Source organism: Zingiber officinale, chromosome 8A (genome assembly GCF_018446385.1).
Source record: "Zingiber officinale cultivar Zhangliang chromosome 8A, Zo_v1.1, whole genome shotgun sequence".
NCBI classification, from domain to species: domain Eukaryota; kingdom Viridiplantae; phylum Streptophyta; class Magnoliopsida; order Zingiberales; family Zingiberaceae; genus Zingiber; species Zingiber officinale.
The window spans coordinates 100,415,930-100,430,355 of NC_056000.1; the positions used below are offsets into that span (position 1 = coordinate 100,415,930).

The window sequence follows — 14,426 nt, forward strand, 5'->3', positions numbered from 1 at the left end:
TTAATTATGCTTTGTTTTAAGATTTGAACAATGGCCTACAAATGCAAGGAGATTAAGAATCATGTAAATGTACAAGAGAGTAATTCTGGGGAGGTCCTTTTGTGTCCTCACAATTTCCTATACAAATAATTTTGACAAAAAATGAAATGTCTCATTACAAAGATGAATGTTAAAAAGAAGAGAACAATACAAACTTACCATTCCATTACAGGCCTTAAAAACGGCATGACCTTCTCAATTCCCTCAATATTGGCTAGAGACTGAACAAATGCAATTGGGATCATGAAGAAAAAGGTAAGAAAGAAAAGTGCAACAGCCATAAGGAACCTCCTAATTGTGAGCTCCACAAAAGGGATGGAAAGATTGGACCAATAAACATCACGTGGCTCAGGAGCCCAATCTGTTAACCACAAAGTTGGATTACTTGATTGCTGTGTTTGAGCACAAACTGCTGCCCCCCATCTGCTTTTGAAGGAGACAAAAGCTGCTGGCATTAGAGCGGCAGGATCACTGATTATCCTTTCTCGTTCTGCTGCTTCCTTTATCAAATAAAGGTAGCTATTATGAAGAATTAATTTTAAGTAAACAATGAACAAACCCTAGGCAAACCATTTCTAAGGGGCAAGAACAAATGCAGCATTATTTTTTCTAGTTTCCAGGATTTGTTTTGAGATTATGTAATTGACACTAATTGATTCCATCATGTAAACTAGAAACAAAATCAAACTAAGGAATTCAACTAAAGCTACCTTTGGGTATATATATAGTACATTGGAGAGATGCTTAAAACAGTCAAAGAACCTTAAATGAAAAAAATGTAACTTTCATTATGAATACTGCAAGAACAATATTTATATCATGATTATTGTTTCTTAAGAAAATCTGAAGAATACTAAATGCTTACTTCCTTCCGTAGCTTCTCTATCTCAGCCTTATAGTAGTCAATCGCATCCACAGTCTTTCCCAGTATACCAAAAAGCCCTGTCTATGAAAAATATAGCAGGCCAATATATAAAATGTTGTTAATGTCAGTCATGTTAAGAAGAGAGGCTTCATGCATCATCATTACATGTACCTTTGTAGTTGGTCTTTTGTTAGGATTTCGAATAGACTTGTTTTCATAATAAACAAACCAGTTCTCCAAGCTTTTCCTATTCTCCACCAATTTTGCAAGTTCATTAGTATTGTATACCACCTATCACCATTAGAAAGAAGCATCATATGGGGTTAATGGATTCATGAAAATCTTTCATTCTGCATATTATGTATAAAAAACAAAGAACCATGCTCCAACATATAACTTTGGTGATTTTCTTAATGTATGGACTTTTCATTTTCAAAACACAATAGAATATTATTAGCACAAGGAAAATTATTGCCAGAGTAACAAGCATACATTTTTGCAGGTCTTTTCAAATCACAGAAAACATGTCTCCATTATATGAATGTTTTAACATTTTAGGCTACTCCACCAAATTAGTCCACAAAGGGATGCAGTAGAGGATTAGGCACTTAGGAAATCAAGGCTAACCATTTTTCAAAGCAATTGCATAAGACATTTATGCAGTTGGGGAAACTTGAGACTACCTATTTTGGCATAATTGTTACACTGGCTTAATCAACCTCTATCTTGTTAAAGTCATACCCAAGTTTATACCAGTTTCATTTAAAAATAAACAAGCATAATCTATCAAATGCTTAGATTGGTTAGGGAACTAAATAAAGACATTAGAGCTTAATTATAAATAACTATGCATTATAAGGACCAAAGTATACTACAACAACAAGCCTTATCCCACTAGGTGGGATCAGGTATATGGATCCTTTTACACCATTGAATTCTATCCCTTACTATATCATCATTTATATTTAAAAATCTTCTTTGGTCTTCCTCTTCCTCGTTTGATATGTATAATTATCACAGTTTCACATCGCCTAATTGGAGCATCTATTGATCGTCTACATACATATTCATATCATCTTAAACATGTCTCCCGAATTTTCCTGAATAGGTGCAACCTTGACTTCCTCTCTAATATTTTCATTTTTTATCTTATCCATCCTTGTATATCCGCACATCCACCTTAACATCCTCATCTTTATAACTCTCATCTTCTACTCATATGCTCAAGTCATAGTCTAACATTCAACTTCATATAACATAACAAGTCTAACCACTCTTTTGTAAAACTTTCCTTTTAGTCTTAGAGATACTTTACGATCGCAAAGAACACCTGACGCTCTCCTTCATTTCAACTATCCTGCTTGTATTCTATGTAAGACATCTCTCACAATCCCTATTCTTTTGCAAAAATGATCATAAATACTTAAAGCTCTCGTCATCTTTTTTTTTATCAATTATCTCATTACGTCTAATTTTACTAAACTTAAATTTCATATATTTTGTCTTTACTCTACTAAGTCTAAAACCTTTCACTTCTAGCGTTTCCCACCATGATTTGAGTTTAACATTTATACCTTCACGTGTCTCATCTACCAAAATAAGGCTAAAATATAGATTGCATAAATATTACGTTTAAGTAAAGGGGACTACTGAGGGTGAGATTTAATCCACATAATTTCACAATTTCGTGGTACTAGAGCCAAATCGATCCTTATAACTTATTCTCTCAGCATTGAGATTTCTTGTTAATCATCATCTCAAGCATCATCTTCCCCGCATAGAAAATGCCCATGAGACGACAACCTCGACTCCTTAGCCTCCCATTAGACCATCTCACTTCCTCCTTGACACTATTCTTCTTCCTAATCTACTTCTTCCTGATATGGTTAGCTATCAAAAACAGAATCTCTCTGTTCTGCCTTTTCCTCAAAGAGACTGCTTCCTTCTAGTCCATGGGATTCTGATATGCTTCTGGTTGTGGTTTTCAATGCTAGATAGCAACACCGAGCAAATAAATTCTTCATCTTATTGCCACTGTTGCTACACTTTTGGCCAGCATAAGGATAATCTTCACTAACTTGCCCAAGATTCTCAGTGATCGTTAACTAGTTTTCAAGTATTTTTGGATTTCTAGCCCACCTGCAATGCATCTATCCTTTATCTAGTTGAACATACTAACCGCTTTTGTCTATTGCAGCAAACGACCTAAGAAACCAACTGTATTGAGTTGCCTTCAATTCCAAAATATCAGATTGCTCAACAATATCAGAGCTTATTCAGTCTATTGCTTCATTCAACCCTTTAGGTTTTATGATTGTTACCCTAGAGAATCTTAGTGAGAATAGTTATGCTTCATGAGCTACAAGAGTTCGAGTTTGATTAATAGGTTAACTTGAATTGGAACACGTCATCACCTGGACTGCCAAGATTTCTAATTTCACCAAAGCCTCATTGGAGCATATTGATGCTCAATTGCTTTCACTTCTTTGGCAACAAATTGATCAAAACCTCACAAGCATCTTCCAATATTTCTTCTCTTGCTTGGAGAGTTGAACATGGGCTAGGTCTCCAAACAGGGGTGATAACTATCTATGTGATTGGCAGCAATCTGACACAGAGATGACCACACACACACATATATATTGGATAGTCCTAAGTTGCTATTGCTGATATTTGAGCTATCTTCTTGATTACATTTGTTGTTAAGGTTATACACATTTCAACACATTATTATATTACTTCATATAGTTCATCATGAGTTGGAGACTGTAAAGATTTAAATCTTGAAAGGCCAAAAAACAATTAAAATCTTGAGAGGCACTTACATTCCACCTCAATTATGTTTTTATATGAAGATGCAGAGGGTGTTCATCACATTTGGGCCATCATTTGAACCATTAGTGAAAATATCTACTTTCGTTATACAGTTGACATTTTAAGGATCTCATACTGATGGAGGTAGCTAGTGGAGCCATGGAAGTTATATTTGGTGGATAGGAAAATCCCAAATATACTTATTATAAGAAATATAGATATGCTAAGAACACTTGTTAATCCCTCTATTATAGTAGTCAAATGGTTGGACCAAATTGTAAATTTATAAAATTTATGGACTAAATTGCAAAGTTGCCAATTAAAACTAGAACACTATTTCTCCTCTCCACTATGTGCATGCCAGCTTTTTTTTCCAGGTTTTTGTTTATTCTTCCTGTCCCCTTCACCGCAAACACCGCCTTCTTCCCTTTTATTTTTATTCTGTCTCTCACCACAACAGTGTCGTGTCATTGCTCGGTTGTCACTACCACCGCCCTACCATCGTTGCCAAGCGGCCCTTGGAACCACTGTTGGTGGTTGCTGCAAGTGCATAAGGCATTGATCTGTGTGAAACAAATCATGCTGTTGATATGTAACGATACTTTCTTTCCTTGGCGAAACACAAGATCTAGACCCAATCATTTAGGGTAGGCTTTCTCTTATATTATTGAAACTTTCAAGGGCCCTAATTGTGATTCATAGGAAAATTTGGACCTTTTGCAAATTTACCATTAAATAACTACCATCCCACTTCTCTTCTCTTCACGTAGATACCTAGCTTGTTGCCATTTTGCTCCAGGCTTTGTTGGGACTTCCCAGCAGGGAGAGAAAGAGCAACAAGTGAACCTCCACAGTCGACAGCGAAATCGGCGCCATTGCATGTGCCGCTATGTGGTGTCATCACCATCGTAACTTGCGGCATTGATTCATGTGCTACACACTAACAAGCTGCACGCTGCCGCTACCGCTGCCGCTACCACTGCCACCAATGCTACATATTGTCGTTGTGGTCGTTGCTACGCACCATTATCACTGTTGCAATAGTCCCACGACGTTGTAGTTTTGCGGAATTTCCATTCCACATCGCTTTCTATTAGAGTTCCCAACAAAGGTAATCCTCAAACGAGGACCTCTTAACCAGAACAACTTTGAACCTTTTAACTAATCAGGTGGATTTTTTTTTCTTGATTCACTATAGAAATTACCTTATGCATGATTAATTGGATAAAATAGATGATATAGACTATCTATGATTTTTAGTTTAGCATAAATGAATTAGTTATGATCCTTATTACACTTGATGCCTGAGAAATTTCTCCTAAATTGCTTGACTTTATATTATAGTCTATTCCCTATTGAGACTTACCAATTAGACTACCACAAGATAATTCTAAATTATACGAAAATTTATGGAAACATAGGGAAGTCCCTTTAAAGAATTAGAACTACCATGGAAATTATGGTAAATTGAATTAAACAATCAATTATGCTAAACTAGCCAAATGACGGATGAATCATATAAGAGAGCATCAACTCTACTCTTCAAAGGAGTCAATTATGCAACTTGGACATCATGGAGCTTCAACTCAATGCTTTATTAGAGGGCATGACTATTTATGTTAGAATAGAAATATAATAATTCTCATAATTACAAAGGATTAGCTCCGCACGCAACAAGCACTCTCAAGTCCTTTTGCGTGTTTTTAGGCTTCGACCATATTACAGGAGATATCACTAACAGGGTGGATTTTAGATCATTCACTCTATTCTTATATGAGGTGCATTTCGGGTGGATTGAGGATCGTTCGACCTGTATATATATGCATATATGCATACACATGATGTATTTCATTACAAGTGGATTATGGGACATTCACTCTTATATAAGATGTATCGTTCTCTGGTTTATAGGTTGTTCGCCCTTATGTTACATTTATATATGATGTAATTTATATTGGGTGGATTATGAGTCATTCACCTCAAGTATATACGATACATCTATCGGGTGAATTGCGAGTTGGTCGGCTTATATATATTTATATATGTTTAGGATGCACTTGGTCATTCATCTCTATATATTAGGCATCTTTTATTGAGCAAATTATGAGTCGTTTGCCCTTATATAATTTAAAAGGGCATGTAAGTGTAAAACAAGAAACACGAGAAGAAAATGAAACCGTCTAAGAAAATTTGTGTTAACCGAACAATGAGATTAAATCGATAGAGAATGATAACCTTAATTACTTATCATTCGTTGGTTATCATTCTGCCATTACATTCATTAGGAGACAACTCGAGTCATCCCTATGCTACATTAGTGTAGAGAGGGAATTAATTGAGTTTGAAATCGTAATACGACACAATTATCAACGCCCTTTTGATTTTTTTTAAAAGAGGCACTCATTTGATGATTTGCATAATTTAGGATGTCCTTTTGATTATTGCCCTAGTTTTATTCTCTTGTACAATATTGTCATATTTAACCAAAAAAAATGATATTATCACCTCTAGTGATGAGCAATATGCAGCTAAAAAAAAAAAAAACTTTTTAAACACATTCAAATCAAGGATTTGAATGACCTAAGTTATTGTCATGGTACAAAGGTGGGCAAGGAGAGAATTTATATCACCCTTATGGTCATAGAAACATATTTGAAACTGATGTTTATGACAGAAGACATCATTAACTAATCTAGAAATGTATAAAAGATTGGTGGAAAAACTAGACTACCTTGTAGTTATAATACCGAACTTTTTTTGCTGTGAGCATGATTATAATTTCCTGAGCCATGTCATGATTATTTAAAGATATCCTTGAAAATCCAATAGTACTTGATGGATGAAAAGAATGCCCAAGAAAAATGTCTTTTGAACCATAACCAAAGTCACTTTTAGATGGTGGGATATACTGAAGTTACCTAGACAAGCTTTCTCATGGACAATATCAACAATGAATGACCAAGTTGAGACATGCTACTACAAAGTGAAGTATAGGGTTATGACCCTAGCTATGTATAAACTTATTTGATTAAAGTAAGGTTTGAAATCTCGAGCCGTGCGGCTCATGTTTTGATCTTTAACTGGAATAATACTATTTTGGTATTATGTTGACGTTCCGATGTATAACGTCGGTGGTAAATTGAACATAAAAGAAGAAAAAAAATGAAGAAGAAAAAGATAAACAATTAAGTTTAATATTTACTTTGCATTAGGAATGTTATGCTATGATTTTGACATTATCATGTCAAACTACAAAATAAATAAAAATAAAAATATTATTTCAATTTTCTAAGAAATTTTAAAAATTTTTCGGGATTTAAACAGAGTTTGTATGACATATCTAAGGAGATAAATCGATTAAACGTAGAGAAATACTGTTTGGAATATCATTTAAGTTGAAAGTTAATTGATTTAATCAACCTAAAGTTAAGATTAATTAACCTATCTATATTAATCGAAAACCTAGGTTTCCTCTCCTATTTACGTCGATTTCCCTTTCTCCTCTTATCACTGCCGACTCTCTCCCTGCTTCCCCAGCCAATCACAGACGTTGTCATCACAACGAGCCGGCCATCATCAGTGCAACCTCCACATAGCCACTGTCGTCAGCTATAGCAGCGGCTAGTATCGTGGCTAACACAATCGGCCCCTTTTTCGCTGAGATTATCCCAATCCGGTCGCTGCCCCTCTTCCATCTCCGATCCATCGCCGCTTGTCGCGAGAGGCGCCACCACCAGCTATTGTGAGAGATGTTGTCGCTCTCTCTCTCACTTGCGGACCCGAGCAGGGCAACAACTACTGCCACAAGTGAGTTTATCGCCTCGATATCCTTCCTTTATCCTTATTACCACGCCGCCCATAGCCAGTACTAGAAGCCAGCAACAAGCAGGCCGTGTTTAGACCACCCGATCTGCCACCATCTTGCTCATTGCTTGTCGTTGTTAGTCGTCGCTGGAGGATTCGAGTGCTGTCGGATTAGGTAACGGGTTAATTAATTCGAGTTATGCACTGATAAATCCATAGTAGCTAGATTAATTTGGGTAAACTGGTAATTAATTGATTAATTGTACGTTGACAGGATTGAAGGAATGGAGTTGATAATTTAGTTGTGGATTAATTTGGTATTGAGTTACATATTGAATTTATTAGTAAATCATTTATTTGGAGAATTGAATGGGAGCTTGGCACAACGGTAAAGTTGTTGCCATGTGACCAAAAAGGTCACGGATTCGAATCCTGGAAACAGCCTCTTGTAAAAAGCAGAGTAAGGTTGTGTACAATGGATCCTTCCCCGGGATCCCGCATGGCGGGAGCTTCGTGCACCAGGCTGCCCTTTTTTTTTATTTGGAGAATGGTTAACGTGGATTATATTAGTTGAGATTGATTATGGGTTGGATCAATCGGAGCTCAGTTGATCACTTTAGATTGATTCAATTTGGGGTTCTTTGATCAGAAAGGGAATAGGGTTTTCTATTTGGTCCTGATATTCAGTTTAGCTAAATGATACTTGTTAGAGTAGCTAAATTGTATATGTTTATGCGGGACTCTGAGTACGGGACAAGCGTCTCGACGTGGGAGTTATTTAGGCACAAACTATAATTAAGACAGGTACTTCTTCCTTGGCCTTTATAGTTCATTGAACTTAGTGCATGATTTTTAACTGATGGATTATGTCACTTTACCTTAAATATACTCGTATTTATCCATGCTTGATACTTACCTGATTGACCTTTGAGATGATCTAGTTATTATTTATACAATCTTAGCTTTGGATATCTATACTCTATAGAGTATGCACATGTATGGTATGTACCCTAGGAGATACCATGTTGATTGCTTTTATGCATGTATGGTGCACAAGTGTATGATATGTACTATAGGTACTCAATTCGATTACACATGTTAATAGATACCTGATGGATCTTTTAATATATATAGATACATGTGATTGATACACTTATGTTTATTATGCTAGTTGCATTGATGATGACTGTGTTTGAGACATAGATACTAACATCCTGTACATCATACGCACTGTTTGCATGCTGACGACCATTGTCTCCCTTGTGGTGTGAGAGTCGCCAGTCATATTCGCTGTCCACTAGGCCACTCAGGGGTAGTGGCAGCTAGAGTTGGGTGCAGCTTGTCTTCTAATGCCCACTCAGCCACTCAGTGAACCTCCTTGTTATGTAGCTCGATAGCTACTCAGCATCCTGCCCAACCGGCCACTCCAGAACAGTGGTAGTCGGAGTCGTGAGCAATCGTCACAGTCTTATCTATTCGGGCACACAGATGTCGTGATAGCTTGAGTGGAGTGTAGGAGTGGCACATACATGTTCATATGCACAGATGATGCGTGTTGCATAACTTGGAAATACTTATTGTGCATATGCATGTGATATGTTGCATTTGCTTGGGATATGATTGTTGTATATGGTTGTCATGATTTATACATGTTCATTTATCATACATGTATATGTTGTCATATATATTACTCAGGTATTACGAACAGATCTGTTGTTGATCCCTAGTGATTTAATAATCATACTATGTGTGTTAGACCGGTACTGGTATGCACATTTATTATATTATATATGATCATATTCTTATTTCCCTACTGAAACTGTATATTTTGATCTCCATATTCTACATTGACCATGCACTATCATGTCTATTACCCGTTAAGTCACCCGAACTCACCACCCTTTGTATGTTTTATATTCCTTAGATAACATGTAGATGTTGCAGAGTCATTCGACATATCAGAGAACAACTTTATTTTATCTTTTGCTTATTTGTATTTCCTTGGATTTTATGGGCTTGGCATTGTAATAATTTTGACTTCGACTTGGTGTTTAGCATTGTGGCATGGCGTTTTTAGTTTGGGTGACCTACCTTATCTCTTCCGCTATGTTCTTATTTCAACAGTGTGGGTTGCTTATTATCCTGCATGGTTATGTATATTTCCAGACGTGTGAGTTGTAGTTATTATACATGTTCAACTATGTGGTTACGTATCCAAGTTCCATACGTTGTCATAAGGAAGGAGATGTTGTCCGTTTGTCGGACAAGGACTCCTTCGGAGCATAACAGTTTTGGTATTATGTTGATGTTCCGATGTATAACGTCGGCGATAAATTGAACATAGAAAAAGGAAAGAAATGAAGAAGAAAAGATAAACAATTAAGTTTAATATTTGCTTTCCATCATGAATGTTATGTTATGATTTTGACATTATCTTGACAAACTGCAAAATAAAAATAATAAAAATATTATTTCAATTTTAGCATGTAAAAGAGTGTCGAATGTTACATAAAATGATACTCATCGACATACTTAACATAAACAATACAAGGGTGCTGAGTTTCAGACATTTATTGAAATAATATATTTTGGCAATTTCAGTGAGCATAATATGAGATTTCAAATGGGATAAACAATGGATGACCAAGTTGAGACATGCTACTATAGAGCTTGACATTGAACTATGACAAATGTCATAGAAAGAGCTATTTAGTATTCCTAAGACACAGATATTGATAAAAGTTATTTAAAGAAAATATAATTTAATGAAGTTATCACATCATTTGTTAGCTCAAATGATATGATAGGATTGACTTTATCGATTTTTATGATATTGTTGAGTAAGCTCGAGGGGAATGTTACAAACCTAAATATATATACCAAGGTATACATACCGAGGTTCTATTGTAAATACTATGTACTCTAGGGACCAAAGTGTTATGTTAAGAGTTATGAATAGTACAAATAGGTAAAAGGATTTTTACCAAGGAGACAATTAACCCTAATAATTTCTCCATTAAAAGAACAAGTTGATTTCCTTCTATATGATTTGCTTCTATCGATTAACACGCAACTACTCATAATTCATATTACGTATTTTCTGTTATAAAGAATGCGTAAATTCATACATAAAATTTTAAAATAGGATAATGTATTGCTTAGGATGTTAATTTAATTAGTGAGGTTACAGAAGTGGTTTTTATTACTTAGGTAGATCATTTTGATATATCGTGTGATAGATGAAAACATGGTGAAATGTGATATTATGTGTTATTGTTAATAGAATTAAATATACTTTTGAAAAAATAGGCAATCATATGCTCATATGCATTATGTGGTGGCTCAATCATATATTCCTTGCATATCTTTTTTACAATACTGCAAGGCACTTAATATTAACTCTAAAAACAGAAGAAAGAAATGTTCAGAGCTAATGTAATCACAAAACATCTAATATTGCACAAGAGGAAAATGAGTTTAATAGCAATATATCGATGTGCAATATATTCATTCTGTAATGAATTAAAAGTACAAATTTACGTAAGCAATATTTTAGATCTATAATGAACAAAACACCAATTTTACGTAAATCAGAATTTTATACATGTCACAGCAATTAACATGTTCATTGATATGATATATATCATACAATAAATATGATCTGTAGTATTTGTAATATATGCTAAGCTATGATTCTGGCAGCATTAATTTCAACTTACAAATGGCCTGGACCATCACAGTTATAAGGACGAAAGCTACAATGACAATCCTTCCTCTCACTCATGATAGGAATTCTGTTGAATCCCTGTTCCATTAAGCTACATGCTATTCAAATTTGGATAATTATTTCCCTTACAACTGTGAGAAACCAAGAATCCATAAAGTTGATGCATTTTAGGCAAACATTGAAGAACAAATACAATTAAAAGGAATAGTTTAAGGAGCCATATGCTTTCTTCCTATCTAAATTCATGAAACCAATAGGTAAATCACATTGAGGTTTCTCAAAGATGACTTAAGATGAAAGGATAACATGCAAACTGTGAAGTAGAATGACAACAGAGTAGAGAAGCAAAAACTTAAACAAGTTTTAGCACTATGGATTTGGTAAGGTCTTTTACATATACAAACCTGGTGAGTTAGATAATGATCATGATGATTCACAGAAAAGAAATGCTCAACATGCTCACTAACTGATTCATCAGGATCAGGCGGAACATTTCTCACAAGAACCTAAATAAGCCATGAAAAAGTTAGCACTACAAGCTATAAAAGTTACAATTGGATACCAGAATATATAGATCAAGTGGTTCGTCAGAACTAATCAAAGATGACAAAACTTGAGAAACCAAAGCAAAAATTTTCTACTGTCAACACATTTATAAGCTATGTATTAGATTATGTGAATATGTTACCTAATTCATACAAAGTTTTGTGTCATTTGTTTGAAATATAATTTCAATATGTCCACAGCCATGACTGTTCTGTAAGATCAACAATCAAACCAAAATAGTTTTAGCAAGACAGATTATCTTATAGAAATTCAGCACAGAAAGTTGTTAGTAAATTGTCTAAGTAATAAGGTACCGATATGACTGTTTAAAGGAAATAGACAATAAATCATTAGGAAAAAGTATCTCTCCAACAATTCTTTGAAGTAATCAGGATATTTTTATAGTATCAAAAGGCTTATAAGATGTCTGAAAAATATCTCTAGAAGCACTTCATAGACCTGAATGGATGTTAGCATTCTTGGCAAGTCATGAATTTATAGATGTTATGCATAAGTTATAGATTTAGGCATAAGCTAGGATATGCCTTGGACAAGGTTTCTTATTTTTATCTAACACTCTCCCTCAAGTTGGACAAATATTATGTATGTTTAACTGGCTAGATAAACCATAAAATGGTATCACAAAAGAAAAAAACAAAACAGTATAGACAGTTGGAAGTTTACAAATACTAGTGTAGCTAGATTAACATGCAGGGCTCTGATCGATCAGCAAAACTCATCAATTAGAATGTGGTGACAATTTTACTTAATATGACATCCTTGACTCTATCTCAAATTGAAGACACCACATGATTGTGAAGTTTGTAAGGATGCGAGAGGTTGCTTAATGAAATTGATGGATTATGCTGTATCATCTACTCTTGAAATGAGGATTCAATATAAAGAAGAAACTAGAGACCGAGTAAAGGCTGAATATTACTCCAAGAGACAAAATTTCCTATAAAGTTTGAAGTTATAATATCTACTAGAGAAAGAGGATACTAGAAAAGAGACAAAAGTATGAATCCATTTTCTCCATGTTGCACTAGAAGTGTGGAAACAAGTGAGCTTAAATTTAAACATCCAGTTTTAGAAGGGAGAAATGCTAGGACACATAATTTTTACTCCAAGAGAGAGCGGATTTAAAGTAACAAATAATAATTAATCTCATCTTAAATCAGGCATAAAAAAACATGTGAAAGAGGAAGAAAAAGATGAAATTGAATCCTGATTATACTTACGATGACAAGAGGAAAAGAAATTGTGAAAATTGTAAAAATATAATAAGTCACCTTTCTTTATTATATATCTCTCTCTCTTCTCCACAATTATAATTTTTTTTAATTTCTGATTTCTTTTTTATTAAAATATATTGCAGCTATTTATCTCTCTCCCTTTCATTCTTCTCTTTTTTTGGTATTCATCTCTTTCATTCTTATTTTTCTTCAAAGCTTGCCTTTTCTTACATCTTCAAAAATTTGGAAAGGTGGCTTGCCTCGATCAAGCCACATATTGAGGCAAAGTAGATGAGCGCATTTAATAAGGGACTGAGAACCAGAGCAAGCAAGTACCTTGTTCCTCCACGAGTAAGGTTTAAGACATATGGCGAGCTTATGAAATGGAGCATATTGAATCAAGGGCCAAGAGTCATTAGTAGGAGAGTTTGCAAATACCTTGAACCGGCACGAGCAAGATTTAAAGGATACTCCATTAATGAGCCCATTGAAAGAAGAGGGAGGCATAACTTCCTCAAGCCATGCACTCTCGATTAGAACTGATAGGGGTCAAGTTAATAACCTAAAATAAGTGCTTCTTGAGAGGCATCTCAAGTTCTTTTTCATTTGCGTCCACGAGTTGGCCGTAGCAACCACCCTAGGTGTGGGGAGCATTCCAGAGATCAACACGGGCATGTCGTATGAGAAACACGGCCATGCCACATTCTGGCCATAAAAACATCAAAAACAGCTAGCAATACAGGGTGGTCGTGCCCATAGGCATGACCGTGTCGCTTGCTCAACACCGGCATACAAAATTTTAAACGGTCATAACTTTTGATCTAGAATGAACCACGGGACATACAACCAATCAAATCGAAGCTCTTTCAAAGATTTACAATTGGTGGTTGAACAAAGATGATGGGATCAACCAATAATAACCCCGTCTTAGGCCTGAAAAACATCATTTAAAGCATTTTTTGAGACTAGTACATACTTGAAGATTTTAGAAGGAAAGGCTCAAGCTTGCAGGCGAAGGGGAAGAGCACATCATCTGGAAGGGGATGCCTTTTCAGAGATTCGCACATTCCTTGACATTATTATTGAGCTCGAACAACAAAGGCAAGGACAAAACACGCGACAAGGTAATGATTCTAACCCCTTTGGCATTATTTTTCGAGGTGCTAAGCATAGGGATCGTTATGTTAACTTGCCATGAGAAAAATTGTTAATACCCGATATTTAGACAATCATATTTTGACTAGGCTTAGCCTTAGGAATATTATTGATTTGATGATAAGTTGAGTAGGATTGAATAAATTGATGAGTATGAAGTATCTTGCTTATCTTAGGATTACCCTTAAGTTTTTGAGTTCAATGGAGGTTGATATTTTACAAGGTGAAGGATTTCAAGAAT

The 14,426-nt window shown here is 35.1% G+C and overlaps 1 protein-coding gene across 1 annotated transcript in view; it reads right to left on the minus strand.

The window, feature by feature from the left end:
- Window positions 1-14,426, minus strand: part of LOC122009878 (CSC1-like protein At4g02900) — a 48,953-nt gene that overhangs the window by 2,769 nt on the left and 31,758 nt on the right. The window contains exons 4-7 of the mRNA XM_042566188.1: window positions 11,654-11,755; window positions 1,076-1,195; window positions 905-985; window positions 199-539 (exon numbers count right to left, since the gene is read on the minus strand). Coding sequence (XP_042422122.1) covers window positions 199-539; window positions 905-985; window positions 1,076-1,195; window positions 11,654-11,755 — 644 coding nt within the window. The remainder of the gene's footprint in view (window positions 1-198; window positions 540-904; window positions 986-1,075; window positions 1,196-11,653; window positions 11,756-14,426) is intronic.